The 25,200-nt window shown below is 48.7% G+C and overlaps 1 protein-coding gene across 46 annotated transcripts in view; it reads right to left on the bottom strand.

The window, feature by feature from the left end:
• CACNA1C (calcium voltage-gated channel subunit alpha1 C) overlaps nucleotides 1-25,200 on the bottom strand; it is a 708,196-nt gene that overhangs the window by 64,539 nt on the left and 618,457 nt on the right. For 26 of the 46 annotated variants that reach the window (XM_032844462.1, XM_032844471.1, XM_032844461.1 and 23 more), the window contains 4 exons: nucleotides 23,893-24,094; nucleotides 22,181-22,339; nucleotides 21,464-21,574; nucleotides 3,260-3,343 (listed from right to left, as the gene is read on the bottom strand). In XM_032844462.1, coding sequence (XP_032700353.1) covers nucleotides 3,260-3,343; nucleotides 21,464-21,574; nucleotides 22,181-22,339; nucleotides 23,893-24,094 — 556 coding nt within the window. Of the gene's footprint in view, nucleotides 1-3,259; nucleotides 3,344-3,943; nucleotides 4,028-21,463; nucleotides 21,575-22,180; nucleotides 22,340-23,892; nucleotides 24,095-25,200 lie in introns of all 46 variants that reach the window. The other 20 variants (XM_032844463.1, XM_032844464.1, XM_032844509.1 and 17 more) reach the window with 3 other exon arrangements.

The following is a 25,200-nucleotide window of genomic DNA, read 5'->3' as shown; positions in this document are numbered from 1 at the left end:
CTGACGCTGAAAGCGTGGATTCCTGCCAAATAGAACATATGTCTGGGAATGGATATCTTGTGATGACAGTCTGATTAGAATGTTCTGGGAAGGCCTAGAGCAGCACCCTGGGAAACCACCCTGGCACTGTGAACTTCCTCACACCAGAGAGCATCTAGACCCAGAAGCTGCTAGTGACCTGAAGGCAGAGCCACGTGATGGAGGGACCTGCCTCTGAGACTAGGCATCACTGCTTCTTAGTTTGTCATCCACCATACTGGCTGCCCGAGGGCAGGGTTGCGTTGGGCCTGTGCTCATGGCGTGGGCCTCTTGAGGCTGGGGTTGGGCACATACTCGGTGCTTACTTTCATCTGGCTGAACCTGTCGACCACACTCTAGAGTCTAACCATATCCGGGAAAGTAAGGACCCTCCCAGCAATTCTAGGAGGGCTTTTGGAAAAAATGTCCTTTGCTTGGGTGCCACACTTGGGAGCCACAGTCTCTCCCACTGAGTAGTGCTTTACAGTTCCACAGAGTTTTAAAATAGATGCTGTTATTTCAGTCTCCAAACACACTGCAGGAAAAATCATCACATTCCTTTGACAGATGAGGAAACCATGTCTTCACCATTTCGCTAACTTCTCCGGGAAGAAGTTCTGACTTCCTCTCCCACACTGCCTTCGGGATATGGGTGACATTATGGTTATTCTCTTGGTTCAGAAGCCAATCATTGTGCTGGGGGTGGGTCTTGGGACACCTCCTCTTGCTCTCCAGCACACGCACTTTCCCCATTAAATCCCCAGACAACCCTTCAGTATGACTTTTAACAAATCCCTCAGCCTGGAGGAGTGAGGAGAATCCCAGCGAGGGATGGAGGGAGGCTGGAGGAGCTTGAGCTGTATCAGAACTCTAAGGCGGTCTGATACATAATCTTTTGCTTTGAAAATGGGAAAAGAACCTGTATGGTTACTGGAAATATAAATTACAGGACCTAAGGGCTGATCGAATCCTGGCTGAGGGGAGTACCGTCGAGGGGGTTATGTGAGATGTATGTGTTTATTAAAGGCATCTTGGACTGAAGAGACAGGGACTGTGGTCTAGGGCAAAGTGAATGGGCTTAGCAGGAGGTCTGGGTTCCAGCTGTGTGGCTCAGAAAGGCAATTAAATCTCTCCATCAGTATCTTTAGGGTCAGCAAGCTGGGGATGATGATTCTTGCCTGTTAAATTCACAGGGCAGGTAAGAGTTACCTGAGATACACGTATGCGCAGGTGAATTGTAAGTAGAAAATCATTATACAAACATAAGGATCTGCAGGACGACTTCAAGCTCCTTTCTTGCCCTGCATACCCCCTCTAGCCCCACATAGCCACTCTTTCAGTAGAAATCTTATACCCTGGCCACTTTCTTTCTTTTTGCTTTGTTTTTCATTTAAGAACAGCAATAGTTTGGGAGAAAATGGCAGGTTGAGTGGTACAGGCCTTGCCAATGGCGAGAACCACAAAAGACCCCCTCATAACCTTGGGACTGTATTGAGGGGAACAGTTTGCTGTCACCTTTCTACATCTTCCTGCCACCGGGCTCCTAGTCCCGGACCTGTTTGGACCTGTACCCTCTGTCTCTTCCCTATCCCCTATCCCACACGCTCCCTCAGTTGAGAGCAGTGCACAGGCGGAGCTGTGAGCAAGCACAAAGGCGTTGGCCTTTAGAAATGCGGGGATGACTCCTGGCCCTGAGTAGCACCTGACGGACAGTTGTAGGGCTCAGAGGGTGCCCAGATTGGTGAGGGACGGGGAGGGGCCTTAGAGGGAGGGGAGGTGCAGAGCATGAGGAGGAAGCTAGACTTTTTTTTTTTTTTTTTTAATGATCTGATGTTTTCCTGGGAGAAGTCAAGGGACAGTGTGTATACACACACACACACACACACACACGCACGCACACACACCATGAGACAAAGACAACCCAGGGGGATCTCAGAGACAGAGGGACCATCAAATCTATCTATAGGGTGAGCAGGGCGGGTATGAGAGGCCGATGGGACGGGGAGGGAGGGAAAGCGCAAGAGGCTCCTTCCAATGTCCACGTGCTGGAAGTGGGGGGCAGATGGGCTTCCAGTCAGGGGAATCAGGCGGATAAGATAACATGTCAGTTCAACTGATTGGGAGCGAAATAGGGAGCCGGCAGGGGGACGGTAAGGATGCAGTAGGGGGGTGGTGGCGGTTGGTAGGGTAGATTCAAACATCTTAGATCAAAACCCTACAGCGTCTGCTCCGTGCTGTTATTCAATGGTTCAGCGCATCAGAGGTTTGTGCAAACATTACCAAGTCTCTTAATTAAGGAAAAATAATAACAATGAAAAAATTAAACAACACATGTTAAAGACTAACTGCCAGAGGCTTGCCTATAGATAAAGAGAGAAGGTTTCAACATGCCAGGTAACAAAAAGACATGTGCAGGGACTGGAAGGAACTGTATAGGAGGAGACAGCTCAGGAGAAGATCGCAGGAGGCCCCGGGCCAGGCGCTGGGGTTCTGTCTGAGGCCAGGGAGCCAGGGGTGGGGTCGTGAGGGGCTCAGGGAGCAGGGAGAGAACGGGGTGGGTGCGAGAGTCCGTTCTCTGGGCAGCTTCGTATGTGAGTGAGGTGCTCATCCAGAGGCCGCTTCCACAGCGAGTGGGGAGGCAAGGCCCCCGCCCCCGGGAAGACCTCCGGGTGGGCCGCCTAGCACTCTGGCTCTCTGGCCACTCCAGAGACACCTCAGGTTCGGTGGTCCACCCGGAGAGAGCTCCTATCCAGGGAGCCATGGGGGTGAAGGGAAGACAGGGTAAGGAGCAGTCTGAAGGTGAAGGTGGGGGTGAAGGGAGGTTGGGGTCCCTGCCTCAGCCGTGGCCCAGAAGTTGTGACTGTCCCCTCATTCCGGCACTCTCTGGCTCCCCTTGCTGCTTCCTTCTATACAGTGTGAGTCATGCCAGGCTGAGTGGAATGGGAGAGAGAAAAGAGGCAGCAATCAGAACATAAAAGGAAAAGGGAGGCCTAACTCATTCCAAAAGTTAAAAAAACAAAACAACAACAACAACAAAAAAAACCCAGAAAAATTCAAAATAAAGAGACAAGGAGAAAAAAAATCCTTTAAACCAATTTGAACAAACAAATAAAATGAACAAAATGAAAATAAGGAGGTGGGGAGGAGAACATAAAATGAAGAAAAAAAAAATGAACCCGGGAAAAGACAAATGAGTGTTAGAGCAGGCACGGACAGTTAGGGACGGACGCCATGTACTTACGTTTACCTCGGTGATTGCTATATCAACAATGCTACCCACAACAATCAAGGCGTCAAATGTATTCCATGCATCACAGAAATAGTGCTGCATGGGGCAGAGAAGCCGAGGAAAAGAGAGAGAGAAGAGAAAAAAAAAAAACCAACAACAAAGGAGAAAAACAAAACAAAAAGGAAGAGGAAAAAAATGAAAAAAAAAAAGCATGAAAGAAAGGAGAGAAGAGAAAAAAAATGAGAAAAGAAAGAGGTTACGTGGGCATATTAAATACTCTCTTACCACTCTACAGTTCTGGCGGCTCAAACCTGGGCAACCTGGTTCTCACAGGGCGGAGAGGCCTGACAAAAGCTGGGTTAGTACCAAGGATCCACTGGGCTGAGGCCGCCCGGGGAGGGGGCCGGGCAGCCCCCCGCACCTGCCCCTCCTCCATTCAGCTCCGGGCCCCTGGGCCCAGCGCCACGGGGCAGAGCTGGGCCAAGCAGGAAAAAAAGGAGGAGAAGCTCCCACTTTTTTTCCCTCACAGACGACGGCAGGTTCAATAAAAAGCATGACTGGAGGGGGGTAAAAACAGGAAATTAAAAAACCAAACAAATAAAAGGAGGTAAAGAGAGAGAGAGTGAGAGAAAGGGGAAAGAGAGGAGGCAGAGGAGGAAGGAGGAGGCTTCCTGGGGAGGGCAGAGTCATACTCACATTAGTTTCACTGAGAATGACGTCAATTATGCTGCCAATTACGATGAGGAAGTCAAAAACATTCCAGGGATCACTAAAGTAACCCTACATAAGGGAGGGGCAGGCAGGATGGGGATTAAAAAGGAATATTAGACAGACAAGAACAGAGCAACATCACCATCAGAATCACCATCCGGGCACCTCAGTGTTGTTGCTGGAGTCGTGAACGCCCGTATTGTGGCCAGGAGCCCAAGAGGGAAGCGGGTGGCTGGGAGGTGGTTGGTCCAACCCTCCCCACCCCGCCCTCTCTGGGTCACCTGGCCCCCCTTCCTCCAGATGCATCCCACCACGCCACCCTCCTGCAAAAAGGCTCTTTCTGCTTCCCACAGTGGGGGGCAGTGGTGGGCATGGGGAGGCAGGAAGTGCCAGTCACAGTGGTGCAGGGACACGGATGGACTCTTCTCAGTGCCCACTCAGCGTCTCCTATGCCCCTGGCTCCCCTCCATCAGAAGGGCCATTCTGGAGGTAGGGAGGGACACAGGTGTGTGACACCACCCCCCTCCCCTCAAGGTGAGTGGAATGTGGTCTTAGGGATGGTCTGGGAATTCCAAAGACCTGAAAACCACAGCAGTGTGGTCCCGAAAGGTGGCCAGGTCATCTGGGCTCAGTGGTACCTCCTCTAAAGCTTGGGAATAATGAGAGGACTGCATAATTAAAACAATACTATCTATGCTGGACTCTCTGCAGTTAGAATCAACGGTCACCACTGTTCTAGCACTGGCCATGCCCTGGTGTTTCCAGGGACAGTGCTGTCTTGGCAGAGGTTTTATGAACTGAAAGGACACAGAGTCCAGGTAAATCTTACAGCTCAGTTGTTTCAGATACAGCCCCAGGCAGTGCTTTTGGGGGCATAGACTATGCACCACCCCTAGGTTCTTTCCTAACGTCACCTAGTTTGGTGTAGAGTCCCTGATGACATGCAAATGCCACCCAGAGGGAATGAAATTATCAAATCTGAGAACTGGATTGATAGGGGAGACTGGATAGATGATATGGGGACATAGTCTTTGCAAGAAGGGAGTAGAAGCAGTTGTGCCATGGCGCCAAGGGGCTAAGACTTGTGTGCTGACTTCACCACTTCACCCTGTATACTTGGACTTCACTTGTGTTCCACCATACTTGGAGAAAGGAAGAGATGCTTTTGTTCTGAGGTCTTGGACAACTGGTCAACCAAGGAAGATGTTGTCCCAGTTTTCCTAGAGGATCCCAGGAGTCCCGGGAAGGTGGACCCTTCACAGAGTGGACAGGTGTCTCGGGTCTGGATCATCTGCCTCTCTGAGAGGTGTGGGAGTCTACAGAACACTGCCCTGTGGCCACACAGGGGTACAGGCTCACAGTTCACGTGACCCTGGGAACAGGACAGTCATATTCCCCAGGAGTAGAAAGGAAAGGACCTAGCTAAAGTTACTTGGCTTCTTTCAAAAAGTACATTTGCTTCTTCATTTTTTCAGGAAATATTCTGCAAAGGAGACCAGACAGGGCTGGAACACATTTGTTCAGCAAGACCAGCACATTTTCCTATTCTCTGAGCCACTAGTTGGGGCTTTCAGGAGATGGGATTCTGGAGGTTGGGGAGTGGGTATGAAAGCATGGAGAGTCCTTTGGGAGTTTCCCAGACTTCTTTCCCTAGTGTTTGAAGGCTGCCAACTCTCCCTTTTAATTTTTTTACTCACAAGAGCCAAGAGCCTGTGTTCTTCCATTTCCTCCTGGCTCTATCTAGCTCCCTTAACTTCCCCACTTCCCAGCCATGCCCTCTTTCCAGAGGGATCTCAAAGACATGCTGTCCTAGGGCTGTTATTCTTAGTATGGGAGGTCAGGTCACAGGGAAAGGGGCCTCTCTGTTCCCAGGCATTTCTGCCAAAAGAAAACAGAAATGCCACGGTGGAGACTCTGGACAGCCAGACTCTGGAGAAGTGGGTCAGGTGAGGGTCAGCTGGAAATCATGGCTTTCTTGTTGGCTTCCCAGAATCATTTCTGAATATATTAGAGCCCTGGAGGCAGAAGGAGACTATTCTCTCCCATCTAAGTCACAAGCTATGAGCAGGAAATAGCCAATTCCCTCCCAGGTTCTTAGATGTTATTCATAGGGCAAATGGAGAGGCTGATTTTTAAAGAAGGGAAGTAAATAGGAAGGACTCCAAATGAACTACAAATATGCATATGTTTTAAAATTAGAGTTTGGAAAATACTGGGGTGGTCTCTTTCGATGGGAAGACCGTCTTTGTGGGGAGAGCTATTTCAGAAGGGAAGGGGAGGCAGAATCAAGGAAGAGAAAGAAGAGAAACAGCAGCCAGAGCAGAGTCCAGGAACATTCAGCACCTAGCCTAGAAAATGTGGTAACAAAACGTTATTCGGGTGTGCGGGCAAGAGGAGAAATAGGGAGGGGGAAGGCTCAGCGCTCAGGAAAGGAAGTTGAGTTGGAGTCTTCTCATTCGCCAGAGACCTGAAACAAAATGGGTAAGCCGTCCTGGTCTGCAACACCTCTGAGAGAGGAGAAAAAGGGGAGGAAGGAGGAGAGTAGGGCAAAGGCCAGGATAAACACACAGGTTAGTCAACTGCTGGGCACCAGGGAAAGGCAGACACTGAAAGGGACCCTGCCAACCTCCCAGTTGGGCATCGCTCATCACCCTTTCTCTGGGAATTCTTTGTGTATGTGCAGATGGAGGGAAAACACACACTAGTCCACTCCTCCTTGACCATGGGCCTCTCCCAACCTTCCATGGCAGGCTCCCACGGGTTGGGCTCTCTCAAGATGAAAGCCTTGTGCCTCGCTCTTGCCCTCACCAGGCTGTGCTGGTGAGGCTTTTGGTCCAGGCAAGCTACCTGGTCGGCCCAGTGCCAGGGTCTCCACTGGCTGCAGAGACCAACCAGTTGCCTTATTGGACTCTGCCTGAGGAGATTTGCACATAGTGAGAATGTAGGGGTGAGGGAGCATGCTGGGGGGGTGGCAGGTGACAGGATCCCTTTAAGAGGCAGATTTTTACCCTGACCCATCCCCCCATCTTTCCGTTTTCTCTGTCCCACAATGCCATCAGTTCTCCAAGCTGGACCATGAAGACGGTTTCAGACCCAGCTTCAGCTCTTTGTTTCCTCCATCCACGTCCTCCTCCCACTCTCAACCGTCCTTCCTCCCATCCCATTCACAACAAGGTGCCCGCCATTTAGACACCTTGTCAAATCCCTAAGTGGGCAGGGCCTGGAAGAATATTTTTTCCCCTGCACTCTCTGGAGTATAAGAGCTTAGTGTGCGCTCTCTCTCTCTCTCTCTCTCTCACACACACACACACACACACACACACACACACACACACCGTTTTTGCCTACCTCGTTTGCTGGAAACCACAGGTAATACAGATTTTGGGGATGTAATGGAAGAAGGAGGGTGGAAACAAATCATAGGCTTTTTCCTTTATGAAATCAGTTTGACCCAGAGTCAGTTACACCTCTCCTCTGGTGATGAGGTCCCAAATGGTAGGGTAGAAGTCATGATTAGGGAAAGGGTTTTCCTTGCCCTCCTTGAAATGGTGAACCAAACCTCTTAATGTCCAGCTCCCCAGAGTCAAGCAGGGCTGATCCCCAGAAGGTATGGTGTTTGGGAGATGAAAAGGCTTTCCCTTGACATCCTTAAGTCCTGCAGATTTAATGGGTTTTCCCCCTTTCAAATCCCCAGCCTCTGGGGATGAATTCAGAAGATGGGCCTCTTCTCTGGCTTTCCTGGGGATGCTCTTGGGTGCACCCATTCAGGCTGATGAGTGCCCCAACCCACCATGAGCAGCAGTTACTTAGACCATCCGTATGACCCATTTTCCTCGGGGCTGCCGACCCTCCGCTCACTGGCTGAAGTAGGTTGAGAACATGTAGACAAAACTGATCATAGCTTCAGCAAATCATTAGTAGAAGGGAAAATTGCCACAAAACCCCATGTTATACATTTTGAATGCAGAGGAATTGAGGATTTTCCTCTCTTTTGGATTCTCTGTGCCCTGATTCCCCTCTGTCATTGAAGCTATTCCACGTTGAAAGAGGCAGCATTAAGAGCACGGTCTCTGGAAGTGGGTCGTCAGTTCAAAGTCTACTTTTGGCACTAATAAGCTGGGTACTCTTGAGCAAATAACTTCACCTCTTTGTGCCTCAGTTTCCCCACCTGTAAAATGGGAGAACTATAGGGTTACAATGGGGATTACATGAGACAACACATGTAAAGCACTTGCCTGGCCTGAAGTAAGCTGTAAATGAGTCTGGATGACTGTGGGGTTTACTTGAGTTGTCTACCTCTCTCCCAGTTAAGCATACATTCCATTTGGGGGTGACACTGAGCAGAAGGGCAGGCAAAGCCCAGGTGTGTGGAAGAAGGAGGGAAGAGTTGAAGGTTCTGGAATCCTGAGCTTACCTTTCGCCAGCATCTAGGGCCTTTTCTGCCCATCTTGAGTCACTAGTGAGTAGTGTACCTGTCTTGAGACTCGAAGGAAATCTGGCGGGTACTACTTTGAGACTGATGACAGTTTGCATGTTGTCATGGCTAAATTTTGTTAGAGGCAGGGTCCTGTGGACAGTTAACTGCCAGGTTCTAAGAAACCGCACTTGCCACTGGGGGAGAACCAGGTCCCCCTCCTTCTGCCTGGAGGGCCAGGAGGACAGGAGTGGGCTGCCAAGTGGGCCTGGTCCCACCTCTGATCCCAGGGAGAGGTTAGAGACAAGTGCCTTTGCCCTTGAATTCTGGGTCCTCAGCAACTCTCCTGCCCAGCCCAAAGGCCTCCTCTGTGATCTCAGAGACAATACAGGTAGGCGGTGAGAATGAATCGCAGGAAAACCTGCGCACCTGGGAGTACGCTGCGTGTTTGTGGGGTTTTTGAGGTTAAGACTTGTTTTGCTGCCATCACTTTTTTTTTTTTTTTTTGGTCCTCTTCTCTCTTCCTGCCTGCCCATCTTCAGAATCTACCTCTGATGGTAAAGCAAAGGACCCCGAGGAGGTGATGAGGAAGCCTGCCTGGCCCCAATGGGGAGGCTGACCTGGACTTTCCGTCTGTCTGGGGGTGTTTATTTCCAGGGACCTGGAGCCCCAGACAGTGTTGCCAGGCTCAGTGTCAACCTGAGAGGCCTGAGCTGAGAGGAGAGGTACAAGTGCTGGAATGGAGACAAAGAAAGGCCAGGAAGGAGGAGTCTCAGAGGGAGGGAAAAGCCAACTGCAGGATGCAGAGATGCCAGAGAACCAAAGGGACTGAGGAGTCATGCGAGAAGCAAAAGGCGAGAAGGGCAGGTTGGGGGAGGTCATGAAAGGTAGAAGACAGGAGCAGAGTGAAGGAGGGAAGGAGGAGTTAGGAAAAGCCATGCAGATGGTGGGAGATGGGGAGGAGAAAGGAGTATAAGGAAGGAGTGGAAGGAAGCTTGAAAGGAGGTGCAAGATGCAGAGCCCCAGAGGCGGGCCCAGGGCATTGCAGGGGAAAGCAGGGAATCCACACAAAGCTGGAGGAAGGGTCAGGACACCTGATGGAAGCAGGGCCTAGAATGCAAGGGATGGGCCCACGATGGCTCATCCTCAACCTGGGGTGGTGGTGGGGGGCGTTCCCTGAAGGAGAACAAGAGCCCCTGCTTGAGTGAGCAAGCAGTTGAGAGAAGGCACATGAGGCAAAAGGCGAAGCAGAGGCGGTTGGTGTGGCCGGGGAGGCAGTGTCCAGTTCCTTGGAAGCCCTGGTCTCTCCTGGGGTCCAGGTGGTGGGACCAAGATGTGGGGGGAGAGGGAATGAACCAGGGAGAGGTGCTGAGTGCAGGGGCAGCTCAGCGGAGGGGGCAAGAGTAGATCTCATGGAATCTCATGGAACACAATGGTAACTGACACCAAGCAGAGATAATAGGAATTGTATTACGTTAGGATGTCATTTAGACATAATAGTAATCATGGAGATTAGCGGCATCTAATGGAGAAGTCATGACGGGAGCACACAGCTGCTCCAGGCTCCCGGCAGCCTGGGAGGGAGTGAGGCCTCTGTCTTCCTCTGTCAGTTTCTCCCCTGTGACGTGGTCATTCAGGGGCTCCTGGAGTCTCAGGCTGCACTGAGAATGGGCGTACAGCAGACACGAGGGGCAGGAGCAGGCTGCCAGCCAGGGTGAGGGGCTGAGTCCACACCCCTGGGGAGACAAGGCCCCAGGTGGGTGGCGGTGATGGGGCTGCTCTTGACATTGTCAGAGGAATATACACTTGGAACCGGACACCTTTTACTTCAATTTTTTTTTTAATTAAGATTTTCCTCCCCAGGAACATTTTAAAGGCCCTCTTTCATTTCTTTCTCTCACCAACACACAATGAGCACTCACTAGGTACCTGGGACTACACAAGATTGAACAGATCTGACTCTGGCATCCTTCTCCCCTGGGAGCAGATGAAAACGGGGGTTATCGGCTAAGCTCCCTCTGGGGACCTCAGAAGGTTCTTTCTGTGCCTCATTGTGCACGGGGGTAGGTGGCAGGATCCTGGTAGCTGCTTCCTGCTGCTCTCGAGCTGCTTTCTGCAAAGGTCCCCTCCAGGACCAGGGCACTGAATGGATGCGTCCCGTGGAAACACCACGGACACTCTCCATGGGAGAAGGGAAGGCGGAGAGCAGACAGCCCTGGAAGTGGGTGAACGGGGAGGAGCCGTCCCACCCCTCTGCTCCAGGGCTGAACTCGGACTTGTGACAGCTCTGTGCCCTCTGCCTTGAATCTTCTCTCCTCCAGGGCAGCTGGGAAAGCACTCTAAACCCAGATCTGACCGGTCCCCTCATGTCCTTCCTGACCTAACCGGGGCTGAGCCCTCCTTAGTGAAGGGGCACTTATGGCCCTCTTGCAGTTGTGAGAGGCTGTACCTGCATCCACTTTAGTGAACAAAATGGGAATGCACTGAACTCCTGCGTTTGCTTCCAGAGATGTGCCTGGAGTTGTGCAGGTGAGTTTCCATAGGCGCCACCCCCCGACCCCGCCTTCCTTCTCTGCCTAACAGGAACAATCACTGTGCAGCCCTCGTGGGCTTTGAGAGGACAACCTGAGCTTGTACAGTGCCTGCTGGTTGCTGGGGGCTGTTGGAGCGCTCCATGGAAGACTGCCTCTCCTGGCCTTGCTGGTGGCCTTCCTGCAAGACCCCCTCCTCTACAGCAGTGACCCGAAGCCCCCACGGGTCTGGGGATCCCTCTTCCCCTCCCAAGCTCGGTTAGTTCCAGTTTCCTTCTCAGTGGTAGGGTTGGAGAAAGGAACCACAGCATACTTTCTTCTGGGCTTCTTTACACAGTGTGAATAATTTTCCACATTAAATAATTAAATGTAATAGCTAATACCACCCTTCCCACACAAAGGCTTTCTGCAAGTCATATAATTATTTTTTTATCATTCATAGTGACTTCCAAGCTCTCAAGCGCCAGGCAGGAAAGAAACCTGTCACAATGTTGCAGCAATATGCAAATCCCTGGGTATGAGAGCCACGGTGGGGAGGCCCCTCCCTGACAAAGCCCATTTGTGCCTGTCTGTGTGCACTGTTCGGCATCAGGTACCCCGTGGACATTCCACAAATAAATAATAATCAGGGTAATGCCAACTCACCAATCAGACTGCTAAGAAGCAGGCAGGAGCTACACCCCACACAGCAGGTGCCTCTTGACTCCGCTGCCGCTGGCAGCCAGGGGGTGGGGCTGGGGGCTGTGGTGTTACATGTCACCACATTGCTGCCTCCCTTCCTTCTCCTTCCCTTTCTACTCCTTTGAATGAAACGTACATATGTGGTGATTTTCTGGGTTGAGGGGTTCCCCTGCTTGTGGGAGACACTGGTTTCTTAATAATTTGGATAAACAGATTTCAAATGTTTCAAGAATTAAATAAGAGGCTGAATGAAGTCCTACTTTAGCCCAAGGCATTGGTTCTCACTCTGGGGCATGCACTGCCCTCTAGGCGGGTGTTTGGGAACCTGCGGGGGCACTGCTAAGATTCAGGGTGGGCAAAACTGGCGTTTAGTAATGCGTGGGTGGGCCAAGGAAGCTAAATTTCATGGTAGGCATGGGACAGTTCTGCCCAATGCATTGTGGCGTGTCCTGTATGACTTTTGGGAGACATGCAGGGTGCCACAAGCAAATAAGGCCTGGCGGTTATAACTGAAGTTTTTATTCCAAGGTCTCATAATCTTGCTCTTTCATTCTTTCATTAACCTCTATTTTTTATGTGTGATGAATTCTTCTACTAATTACAGACTTTTCCCATTACATTAAAATTCAGAGATTTTATATATATATATAAATATACACACACACCTAGTGTAAAAAATATATATAAGTATTATATTACATTTATATATATATAAAAATATGACATTGTATGTATAGATGTGAATCTTGTAGACATAAAGTTTTAAGTTTCCTCTGATTTTCTTTAAGGAAAATTAAGGCGATATTACAGAGTATTTGTTACACAAAGGGAACTTTGGTTCTATAAGGATCAAAGCCCACTAGCCTAAGAGGATGTCTAAGTTTCTATAGAACTCTTAAAAGGAACTATTGCTTGCTTTGGGGGATTTTTAAAGTTGAATTTTCCAGGTTGGTGTAGAAATAGAAAGTCATTCAATCCAAGAGCCATTCATACTTCTAGTTTAATTTACGCTGAACCTTGGCCTTTAACAAGCCCCTGAACAAGGAGTTGCCCACGGGGTTTCCTCACTCCCAGCACCCACAGGCCGGGTCTCCTGTGGGTGGCCCTGCCCCAGGCACCGCAGGACCTCGCACATCCATGGCTGCGCCCTGCCCACTCTACCCTCCATGCCAGCCCTGCCGCCCTGGGTCTATGTGGGGCCTCTCTAGATTTCCAAAGCCATGTTTTGTGGGCTGCTAGTGCTGGGAGATGGTAACTGGCTCTTCAATGAGACAAGACAAGCAAACCCCCAAACAAGGCTTCAGTCCTCTAAAAAAGCTGCAAGTGTCGAATCTCCCAGCCTTTATTCAGGGCCGTCTCAGAGCACATCAGGCATGACTAGCTCTGGGTCCTGCACAAAAGAAACCTGTCTAATTACACTGAAGGCAGGAGCTCCCTAGTTTAGGTGGCTGTGTCCTACCGATTGCCACTCCAGATGGCAGCCATCAGCAGCCACTCCCTTCGCTTTCCATTTCTGCTTCCTTCTCCAGCAAGTTCTTGGGGCTGACCTGGGGAGGGTGAGAATTGAAGGGGGTTTCCTCATAGGATGTTAAAGCTGGTAGAGAGGCTGGAGTCATTTCTCTGGGGAAGGAAACAGGGTTCCTCCGTTTCCCCAGGGGATGCTGTCTGTGGTTTGCTCTTATTCAGGTGACATTTCCAGAGTACCTGACAGGCACCATTGCTGCTGTATTAGCATCTGGAGGGATATGAAGGTGGGTAAGAGGGAATCTTGCTAAAAGACTATCTTGACCTTCCCTGACTCCTTTTCCACACCTTCTTCAACATTGGACGATTTTGCAACCCTGCCCACCTCCACGTGTCCTCTGTGGCTGTCACCTCATGTCCAGGAGCAGACTCCTAACTGCTTCCCCTCTTGGCCTGTACCAGTATGTAGAGGCCGTTGGGTGTGCTGGTTCAAAAACATGAATCTGATGCTATAATTTCCCACCTGAGGCCCTGCTCTGTGTGGTGTAGATTCTGAGGGCTGTCAGCATAAAGCCACACCCCTTCCAGGTCCCCAAGGGCCTGTGTCTTCTGAACCCTCCTCTTGCTCACTGCTCTCAGTTTTCAAAATAAGCTAAACTTGCCCCTGCCTCAGGACCTTTGCTTTCCCCTGGGCCTGAAAGGCTCTTTCCAGCTCCATTCAACCTCTGGGCCTCAGTTTACTAGGTAACTTCCTGACTACCTTATCTGAAACAGGTGTCTCTCTCCCCCAGTTGTGCTGTCCCTGTGGTGGCCCATCTCCCCCAGCACAGCACTTGCCCTGTTCCGTAACCCCTCTGTCTCTACATTACCCTATGAGCCCTGTGATATGGTACCATGTCTCGACATCATCACCAAGATGCTCAACAAACATCTATAGGGAAAAAAGATGGAAAAAGCAGTACTACTGTAGAAATTACATTGGGGCACCTTTCAGTACAATATAAAGAAGGATTCCCAGCATAGCTGCCTGAAGAAATCTCTTATGGCAAAAAGGAGGAAGGCTTAGAGTTTTCCTCATTGAGGGAAGATTAATGATCTTAATGGTGTTTTCTGATATGACTATTCGGACTCTCTTTTCCTTGTTCTCCAGTTTCATAATTTCCATCATGCATGCTGGCATGCATGCATTAAATTTTTACCGAATGCCTCTCAGAGGACACAGACATGCCTGTGAAACTGTTCCTGCCTTCCGGGAATTTGGCAATCTAAATTTTGTCTCCACGTTTTGCAAGTCTTCCCATTTCAAGTGCATCTGTCTGTGCGTGTGCAAGCATGTATGCACACACATTAATATGCAGGCTCTCAGCTGTAGTCACCTATCAGACGACTGTCTCCTCTCCTGAAAGCACCTGGCACTTCAGGCTTGGAAGGGAAATCCAGAAGGTCCAGACCAATGCAGGGAAACACAGGAGCCAAGGACAGAATGGGTGAATGAGGGGGAGAGGGAGTTAAAGGGCCTCAGAGGAGGCGGAAGGACACGGGAATGGAGAGACTGTCAGTTTACGGAGACTTGTTCCTCGAGAAAGGCTTGCTTTCATTTGGTCTCTGATTGGCTTCTAAGGAAGAACGTGAACACTTGTTGAGGAGCCACTAGGTGCACGGCAGCACCTCAGCTGGTTCATATTTGTTGTGTCAATGAGGGGATAGTGGATAGAGCTTGGTTTTGGAATCACCTACACCTGTATTAAGATCCTCCCAAACAACAACCAAAACCTAGCTCTGCCATCTTGGACACATGACTTAGCTTTTCTCTGACCTTCTGTTTCCTAAACACCATCATGCTTCTCTCACAGACTGACTGTGGTAGTGAATGGAGAAAATCTAGTGTAGGGGCGCCTGGGTGGCTCAGTCGGTTAGATGTCTATCTTCGGACCAGGTCATGATCCCGGGGTCCCGGGATCAAGTCCTGCATCAGGCTTTTTGCTCAATGGGGAGACTTATGATGTCTTCAGGCGGTGTGTGGAAAACTATTTGCCAAAGGGAAACGAGAAGCTAGATTTTTTTTTTTTGTCAGATAGAGAGCGAGAGCGAGAGAGAGAGAGAGAGAGCATGCACAAGCAGCAGAGAGGGGCAGAGGGAGCAGCAGGCAGAGGGAGAAATAGACTCCCCACTGATCAAGGAGTGCGATGCAGGACTTTATCCCAGGACTTGGGATCATGATCTGAGCCAAAGGCAGATGTGCTTAACTGACTGAGCCACCCAGGTATCCCTAGCTGCTGGATATTTAAGGAAAGAAATTTCTAGGCATGGATACTGCCAAAGTAGACTGAGAAATTGGACTGCAGAGTCTGTTTGCAAGTGTCCTCACTGAATGCTTCCCAGCCATCCACTTCCCCATTCCAGCTTTCCCTCTGCCTGTCCATATGTGAACCTAGAGCCCTAACCTAGCCTGCATCTATCCCCTCTGCAACAAGCCCAGCGAAAAGAAATTAGCTCCATCTTGGTCACGCCCTTAGGATATCTCCCAAACACTCCTCACCTTGGCAGGGCCTGTGGTCACCCGTGTCAGGGCCCACAACCCTTCCCGGGAGAAGACTTACTACTAAGAACAACAGAGCATGCAGAGACAAGATTGTTCTGGGGACCATCGGAGGCCATGGGATCCCCGGCACTGTACAGGCACCATTGGCAGTAAGAGGAAGGCCACTTTTGTGCGTGGGAAGTCCAAGGCTAGCAGTACCCTCTCTCAGGCTTGGATATTTGCAAGATGCAGAGCATGCTGACTCTGGCTCAGGCCCTGCACAGTGCTGGTCAGGAAGAGGGCCACTGGAGAACCTCCTGCCGCTTCCCTCTCATAGCCTAGTGGCCGATTGTGCGGGTGGGACCACAGTAAGGCCGTGCCCAGGCCTGGGCTATGGGGAGAGGCCTGACAAGCATTTGACCTCCGTGGTCCTGAACAGCTCTGGTTCTCAGAGCATCTCATTAACCAGTCTTACTTCTATTTATGACTCATCCCTTGCTCCAAGCCAAGCAGAGTGTGCATGGGACCACTGAGGGACTCCTCAGGACAACAGTCTGAGGAAAGCAGGAGCTCCATTCTTGGTCAATGTCGGCCATTTCCTCTAGCCTCACCCTTTTTCTGCCTCTCTACCCTCCAAGAAGCAGTCAAGGCTTCACTGCCCTCATGTCCTCTTTCCGGAAAGGAATCAGAGGTTACAAAAATGCCCCAGAGCAGAGACACTATGGTGACAGCTGAATTACTGTCCCACTGTCAGCTCACACTATGAAATGTTGGCCAAGTTCTCCGTGTCGGGGGCAGGGACAGGAGTCACAACAGCCCCACATAGCTACAAGGAGCATAGCAGTAGAAGCCAGCAGCAGGGTGAGGAGGCCAGGCAGGGCTGAGCTGGGGAGGGCAGCAAGTCTCTGTCTAGCAACTGGGATGCGAAAGAACCAAGGAAGGGTTTAGGGCTGTCAGATTTCAGTTTCACTGGGCACTAAAACACCATCAGAAAACTTAGGGTGGAGCCCAGTGGACTGGGAAAAAGTGTAGCTGGCTGCCCCAGGGATCACCAGGGACACACCTTATATTCAACCCCCAGCAGCAGACTAATACCAGATAGCACCTGCCAGAGCACTTTCTCCGCCTTCCGTAGGGCCTTCCTGAGCTCAGAACCCAGTTAGGACAGGATCCATAAAGAAAGAGCCTAGCACTTGCAGCTGACAAGGACTGAGGAAGTTCCAGGGATGACAGCGAGGGCTGGCCAAGTCAGGAGAAAATCCACAGTGTGGGATCCCAGAGCAAGAGACTGTCTTACCCTGTCAAGAGGACTTCCACCATGATGAGTCAATTTCTGGCAGAAAATTAACAGCTGGAGAGAGAGTAGGGAGGGTGAGGTAAACCATCTGGCTTCATGAAGCCAGAGCAGCTGGGCTGAAGAAACCAAGACAGACAGAGGACAGCAGAAGCTGGGAATATTATGGGAAAGAACCAGTGTCTAGGGCTGTGTTGCCCAATAGAGCAGCTGCGGCCACATTCGGCTATATAATTGTTAATTAATTAAATATATTTGAAAAACCAATCCTTGGCTGTACTAACCACATTTCGAGTGGCTGTATTGTAGACAGTGCATATGGAACATTGCAGGAAGTTCTGTTAGACAGAGCTGGTCCAGAGGCTTCATTTCATCCCTTAGGTTTGAAATGCCCTTGGGCCCTAATTTGTCCTGCAAGATGAAAATAAGTCCCAAGGCTTTGGCTGCTCTTATTCCAGAAGTCTGGGGTGCCAGAAAGGTCAATGAGCGATTTTACTTTGGTCCTGTTCATCTTTCTGGACTATTCTCAGGCTGGGAAAAGCTGAAAGGGGAGGCCAAGGCTTTGATCACAGGGAACTGCCAGGGTCAAATTCCCTCCAGGGTCATCCCCTCAGGGAGATACGGAATGGACAGCAGCCACAGGGCACGAGATACCTCTCTGCAACAGCAGACCTGCTTCTTCATCCCTCCATGACCCATGCAAAAGTTTCTAGGGAGCAGAGGAGTCAGGACCCTTTCACTGGGAGGGCCTCCTACCTTTCTGGCAAATCGACTTGAGGAGGGCAAGCCTGGAGCCCCTCCTCTCCCTCCTCCTCGCCTCATTGTTCTTGCTGAGTCATTGTCGACAGCAAACCCCAGGCAACAAAGTGACATTATCAGCCCTTCTGTTACTAAGACCTGTAGTTAGCAGTGGAGTGTCTGTGCCTGGCCCTGCTTCTGAAACCAGGTTCTTGCCCTTCTCTCCATGGTGATGTCACAGCTGCCCGAGTGGGCTGAAGCCATGGGACTACCCAGGGTCAGCCTGTCAAGCCAGACAGGTTGTCGTGGTGGCTTTCCTTTCCCCTGCCATTTTCACCTTGGGTAAAGTCCAATCTGGAGCTTTCACTGGGATTATACAGAATCTATGGATCGGTTTGGAAAAAAATGACGTGTTTGTAATATTGAGTTTTCAATTCATGAACACAATATATTTCTCAATTTACTTAGTTTTCTTTAGTTCCTTTCTATGAAATTTTATAGTTTTCTCTGTAGAGATGACATTTTTTGTTAGATTTATTCCTAGGCATTACATATTTTTTCAGTGCTTGTCATAAAGTATATCTTGAATTTTTTTTCTATCTTTGCTGATGCATTCCAATTCCCTATAGGAAAATGACCCAGGTATCTAGTTACCTCCAGACAATTCTCACCAGGACTTTCCCATGCTGACCAACTTGGTCTTATACAGTCATGTAGGACCCAGGTACCATTCAGCGTCTCCTACTCTAGGGGAGGGATCTCCTCTGGCTTGCTATAGGTGTTAAAATCAATAGTACTATTACCTACTACATTCTCTTCAGACATCCCCACAGATCCCTGATGTTTTAGTGGGGGACTGAATTGCACTAAACTGGTTTATACTTACCCATAATTTTTGGTGTGTTTGGAAAAGAGCGTCAACTTAAGGAGTGGGGCAGTTGGATTTAAGGCAGGGATTTACTTGAGTAAATTTCATTTTCCATGGTGTGGTGAAGATAACAGAAATGAAGAACTTGGCAACATCAATCACCATGAACACAACGAAAGAATGAAATAAGGTACAAAATGAACAGCCAACCAACCGACCAACAAACCAATCACAGAGACTGAAAGGATAGAGAAGTCAAGCACTGAAAACTTCCTGTCTTCTGCATCTTTGCTGCCTAACTGTCCTTTAACGCCTAATGCTGACAAGTGCAGGCTGATTCATAGCATGTATAAAGAATCATGCCAGTGAATAAAAGGTGCTGAACAGAATCTCAGTTAATGGTGAGATATGAAAGCTGTTCTATATTTCAGAAGTCACTGGTGCTTGGGCCACACCCAGCCAGATAGTTCTACCAGGACTTCAAGTCATTTCTGGTTTGATTTTCTGCCTGAAATATTGGAAGATGCTTTTCCTGGAGTCTATTCCCTAAACGAAGAACATAGCTTAATGAGAAACTTGTTCTCCTCAAGTCCCAACTGGTCAACCTTCTTTGGCCAGACAGGTCCAGTGACCCTTACTCCTCTTTTGCCAGGAAGTCCTTTTAGAGATATTCACAGAAATTATCCATTTTCCTTTCTCTTTACACCACAGATTGACCCTGGCATGTGTGAAATGCAAACAGCCCCAGGATGGTTCTCTTACTTCTTTGGGAAAAGTCTTTCTTATTTTACTCCATCCTATCATAACAGAAAACTAGGGATTGAGGAAGCTGGGAGTTACTTTATGGTTTAGACCACCGCAGCTAGCTACTTCCTAGGAAATGGCTTACTCCTTGATCTGCAGGACTTAGGTAAGGGGGTTTTTCAGGCTGAGGTCCCTACAGGGATCAATTTTATTTGCTTCTTAGGCCAGGTCTGCCCAATATATCTTCTGTAGTCATGAGGAATAATTCACAAAGTCCACTGCAGGACTCTGCAGACATCAGACATCATCAGAGACACATCTGAGTCAACTGTGGAATGACTCAAGGCTTTGAAATATTTAAACCATATGTCTCATGAAACTAGGTGAAAGTGATGCCAGTTTCCCTACTAGAGGCTGTCATCTGCGACTGAATCTCAACTTGGCAATGATCCTGCATTCCCAACCTCACCGCTCATGTTGCTGTGGGCTGTGAACCTGTCAGTACTGCAGGGCTACATGGCCTAGAACAGGACCACTGGTAAGCAAAGGTCCCATGGGCCCTATGAAAGGTGACCAGGGAGATTCAGTGATCTTCTCTAGGTCAGGACAAAATGTATGCCCCTGAATGGGACTGGGCTTGGAAGGGAAAGTGTAAAACGTATATTTAGTGCCCTGGAGGAGGTAGAAAACACCATTATTATCACCAAATGACATTTACTAGGAGTCTTATTCTCTGAAAATTAGCCAAGATCCCCAGGCATTCCTTAAGAGAAGGAATCAGCATTGCAAGGATATTGTCTGTTTTATCTTGAAGTCCCTCACAGGTTGTTTCCCTCTTTCTGAAAAGCACCCAGCAGTACACTTGACATGGAAGATGCTTGCTAACAGCTTGGCATGGTGGAAATTACATCGACTATAAAGTCAGATTCTATTCCCAGTTCTGCCACTTAATAATGGTGTAATTAATATTACACTTAATTGCTCTGAGGTTCACTTCCCTCTTCCCTAACATGAGGGTGCTAATACCTGTGTTATGAGGGTGTTTTGAGGATTATGTGCAATGAGGTATGTGTATCACATTGTAGGTTATTCAGAAATGTTAGTTGAATTTTAATTCAAAGAAAACGATAGACATCTTGTTAAATGAATATGGATCCAACAGCCAAGGAGCACTTCCCCTGTCCCAATTAACCCCAGGACAAGTAAGAATTTGAATGAAAATGGAGTATATGGACAAAGACACTTCCTTTTTGTCTTCTGTCTCCTGTGTTGAATCTGTGTGTAGTAAAGGAGGGGGAGAGGAGGCTGAAAAAGCTAGAGAGATTTCCTCAAGTCTGTAGCCATATAATTCTCTTAGAACCAACTCTTTACTTCTCATCACTCTCCAAAAGGAGCTGAAGCTATATTCTCCCTCAAGAGCAGCTGCCTGTGTTGTGAGTGCTAGGCCAGTGGATGCCAATGATTCTGATCTGTTTTCAGGGGTGGAAGATGGCGGGTGATGCTCAAGTCAGTCCACTCCTCCATTATCCAGGAGAATGGGGGTAGGGCTGGTTAGGGAGGGCACAGAGAATCCAAAGCACAAGCAATCCAACCTTCCCTACCCTGCCTCATTCAACCAATGGTTCTAATCTTTCTCCCAGCTTTTTTTTTTTTCTTTTAGAAGTTACTCACAAGTAGCAAGCCACAGACATTTGCCCTTCCTGTGATGGAAAAGGCAAGGGAACAATGAATTAACTTCTGAACAGGAGGACCGCGTAGGCTGGAAAATTGAGCCCTGAGCAAATGAAGTCCTGGCTGAGCTTTTCACAGTGAGGATGGTCTGTGGCCAATGAAGGGAGAGGACAGCAGCCTGAGTGAATCTGCGGAGGGGGGCTTGTTGTGAAGAGGTTTGGTTTGGTTCGCCAATCTGTGGGCAAAATTTCTTCTAGATTATATGCTGGGGGATGAGGGTGGAGACAGGATGGAAAAGAGGAGAAGGACCAACATCTGTCTTGTTGGAAGAAGAGACCCATCACAGGGAGGAATCTGTTTCCTGTATTTCCCAGCCACAGACTAGAGTGGAGACTATCTCAAGTGGTTGTTCTGGTGCAACTCCTGGTAGGCTTAGGAATTGTGTGCCATTTATCTTTCAAGAAGATGGGGTCTTTCACTGATTATTTCTGCCCCTCACTCTCCTTCTTTCAGTACTGGCACTCCCCCTTGTCCATCCCTCCAGTGCCTGTAGACCAGACACCTTTCTCAGAGGCCTACCTTGGGTTTGAAGGCAATGAGCTTCAGAATCATCTCCACGGTGAAGAGGCCAGTGAAGAGCATGTTGAGGATGTTCATGGCAATTTTGAAGAGGCAGCTTTGGCCATAGTGCTGAGGGGAGGGGAAGGACTGTGAAAATGAGGCAGGGACATCCCTACTCCTTACCACCCTCCTCTCAACAGAGATCTTCCTTGAACCAAGCCCTGGAAGGCCATTCACAGCTCTGTGGGCAGCCAGGTGGACTCAGGAAATCCTGCAAATTCTTCCCTTCTCTGATAGTTCTGAAAACACGGGTTGGCAGAGTTCTGTGTTTCTACTTTGACTGGTTATGACAACTTATGGAGACTTCTGGTTCCTAAGAGAGCTCAAGCACAAGTTGATGTCCCTGAAAACAGGTGGATACAGAATCAATCTCTATACCCATGCCTCTTCAGGCTCTCCCTCTCTTCTCCATTTCCTTCACTGTTAACGTTTTATTAACACAGGCCTCTATGGATTGATTCTCTTATAAGGTCTCAGAGAAGAGCTCATTTTTGAGAAGGGACACTTGTCCTTCTCCATCTGAGAAAAGAGGGCAGTTCTGCTCCTTCTGCCTCTCTTGGCCAACATGAAGGTGACACACTGGAGACAGCCATGCAGCTCTTTTATACTTCATCTCCTCCCCTAGCATCCTCCCTCCTACAGCTGTCATGGATCCAGGGTCCCCCTAGGACTGACCTGCATGGCCAAGCAGATGGTGTTGAGAAGGATGAGGACGAACATCAGGTATTCAAAGTAGGTGGAGTTGACCACGTACCACACTTTGTACTGATGCTGGTTCTTGGGGATGTACCTCCGCAGGGGCCGGGCCTTGAGGGCATATTCCACGCATTGTCGCTGGGAGCGAGGCAGCAGGAGGGGTGGGGTGGGAATTGAGAGAGGGGGTTAGTAACCTGGATGATGTGTGGGGAGATGGCAGAGGAGGTGGGGTGTGGATGAAACTATATACCTTGGGCATCATAGAAAAAAAATCTATCTAGCTCATTTACAGCTTTAAGATGTTATTTGGACTGTTTTTCTTCTATCATTCCCTTAATCAAGGAAAGCATTGCCTCTAGTCAATTTCCTTACCAAGATTTTGTCAAGGAGCTTGTGTCTCCGTTTTCCAACTTGGTAATGACTGGTATACTGCTGACACTTAGTTGGCCTTTGATAAATACTTATTGAATGACAGAGAGGTGGTCTTCCCATTGATTATTTCCTATGCCTCGGACTCTCCTGGGGGCACCTCTCAACTTTTCCTTCCTGTCCTAAGTTGGTATTCCTTATTTACCCATATCCACAAGATCAGAAGATATAGTTCAAGGATAAGGAATCAGAGCTTGGGCTAGCTAGATTCTTGGGACTCTAACACAGATCTGGTTCATTTTCTCTGTACCAGGCCCAGATTCCTGTACCAGAAACTGGGGAGTCACCCCAGCCTCTTCACTTACTCTCAGCCTCTGCACCCAATCTCTAGGCCTGAGCAATTTAATCTCCTTTATCCTGTCCACCTTCACTATCACTAACCTGATAGTAGATCAGGGTCTAATCATCTCTCATCTACACTTTCTAATTGGCCTCCTGCTTTCCCATCTTACTTCCAATCCAAAGGCCATTCAGCAGCCAGAATGGTGAGTCTAAACCCAAGAGGTTGACATCAAAACCCATGAGCGGTCCAGCTGGCATAACTGGAGGAGAGCTGAGTGTCTTGTGCCATGTACCTTCCCGTACAAGACCTTAAGTCACTCATGGACAGGGATACAGATCCACCTGACTTTCCCTATCGGGGAGCTGAGTTGGGGAAGTGGCCTCTGTGACCACATGCTACAGCTTCATTCCTCACTGACGGAGTTGCCAGCTCTTTCTCATAGGCCAACAAAATACCTTACAGTACTGGCATTCCCATATCATTCCTACTTAAGCCTCTTTCTTGCCCCCACCTCATGCACAGGCCTCTGTGTTTTATTTAAGAAACAATTTCCTAGTGGTTTTCTAATGTCCCTCTCTTCCCCACCCCTGAAATCCTCATGCCCTCATTGCTCTAGTTTCTTTCTTCATGATCAATGTGCCAACCCACGTGGGCGCTTTCTGACTTGACAATTTCTGAGACATGAGGTTTTGTTCCCACAGAATCTATCAGAGAGTCTCCTTAAATAGATGTTTAACCAATATTTGTTGGCTAAATGCACTCGCCAGATCCAGGATTTGCATTTCTTTTGTCCAGGTCCTTCCAGAGGACTGCTCCCTTATTGAGGAGCAGATGCATAATCTTAGTGTCTGCATGGATCTCTCTCCTGACTCCAGCTTCTCTTCCGGGTGGGCCACAAGCTGCCAACTACTGTCATTCCTCAAGTAGCTCTGCTCCCCCGCTGCCCCGCCACCTGTTCCTCTCCTTCCTAGGAAGCTACCTGGTTCTTGTCCAGCTCACAGTTCTTGTATTCCTGCTCCCCCTGCTCCTGGAAGGTGACGATGACGAAACCCACGAAGATGTTCATCATGAAGAAGGCAATGATGATGATGTAGATGATGAAAAAGATGGAGATCTCCACACGGTAGTTGTAGATGGGGCCCTTGTCTTCTGTGTGGGAGTCGATGGAGCGGTACAGCAGCCTGCAGAAGGAGACAGGCCCCAAAGGGAAGCAGAGAGGCAATGTTACCTCTGTGGAATGATGGCACCACTGCTCCTATGGATCCTTGGATCAGGGGTGCTGGAAACAGCTCTAGGATGGGAGTCAGAAGATCTGGGTTCAAGTCCCAGCTCTGTCACTTACTGGTGTGAGACCACGGGCAAATAACTTAACCCCTTTGAGCCTCAGATTCTTTATCTGTACAATGGAGACAATAAGCGTGACTTTCCTACCTGGCAGGGTGATTGGTATAATGTATATGAGGGGGTTTTGAAACCGTCAAGAATTATTTCAATGTAAAATGAGTCATGGACATTGATTTCAAATACTGGAAATATAAGTAAATATTGAAACAGCTTTGCAAACTAGCATAGACTCAGAGGATGTTACAGTGAACATAAAATAAATCTATCTGAGAGCAAACATCCATTTTGATAAAAATACTAGGTAAAAAATGACCCAGGCTTATTCAGATCATCAACAATGGTTTGGACTCATACTTAGGTAGTTTACATATGTCTGCCATTCATCTGGGCCCAGACTACGTGCCCATTATGCTTGTTCTTCTTCATGGACAGGGATTATCCCCTCTCTTTCCTTTGTTACTCTGCCCAGTACTCGGTTATTCTTTAGCTATTATCTCTATTTTTACCACATAAGAATGGTGACTCTCATCTCAGATCCATGTGTTATTACTCACTTAGGAATATTTAGAATTTTTTAACTTTTCAACAGTAATTTTCCTGGAATACACAGGTGGGGGGTATGGGGAAGCAAGGTGTCTATACAAGATATATGAAACAGCCTGGTAAATGTAATGCATTATAAAAGACCAACCAGGCTGATCTAGGCATTATGTCTATGAGGAATTTGTCCTCAGACTTCTGTCCCATTCTTACTTCTCACAGTAATTATAGGCAAGACTTTTTCTAAGGACACTGGGGTAGAGTCTAAAAAAGAGATACCTCTGCCATCTCTGTCCACATTGAGTGCATGTTGGGAGTAGTAGTCTTGAATCCTGTGGTAATCCGGGGGCTCATACCTGGAGAAACTCAGCCCACTCCTAGATATCATGAGAGTAATGACAAA

The sequence above is a fragment of the Lontra canadensis genome, unplaced genomic scaffold, assembly GCF_010015895.1.
Source record: "Lontra canadensis isolate GAN:19392208 unplaced genomic scaffold, GSC_riverotter_1.0 scaffold153, whole genome shotgun sequence".
Classification (NCBI taxonomy): Eukaryota; Metazoa; Chordata; class Mammalia; order Carnivora; family Mustelidae; genus Lontra; species Lontra canadensis.
The sequence above is the reverse complement of the archived record's forward strand: the minus strand, read 5'-3'. Positions and strand labels throughout refer to the sequence as shown.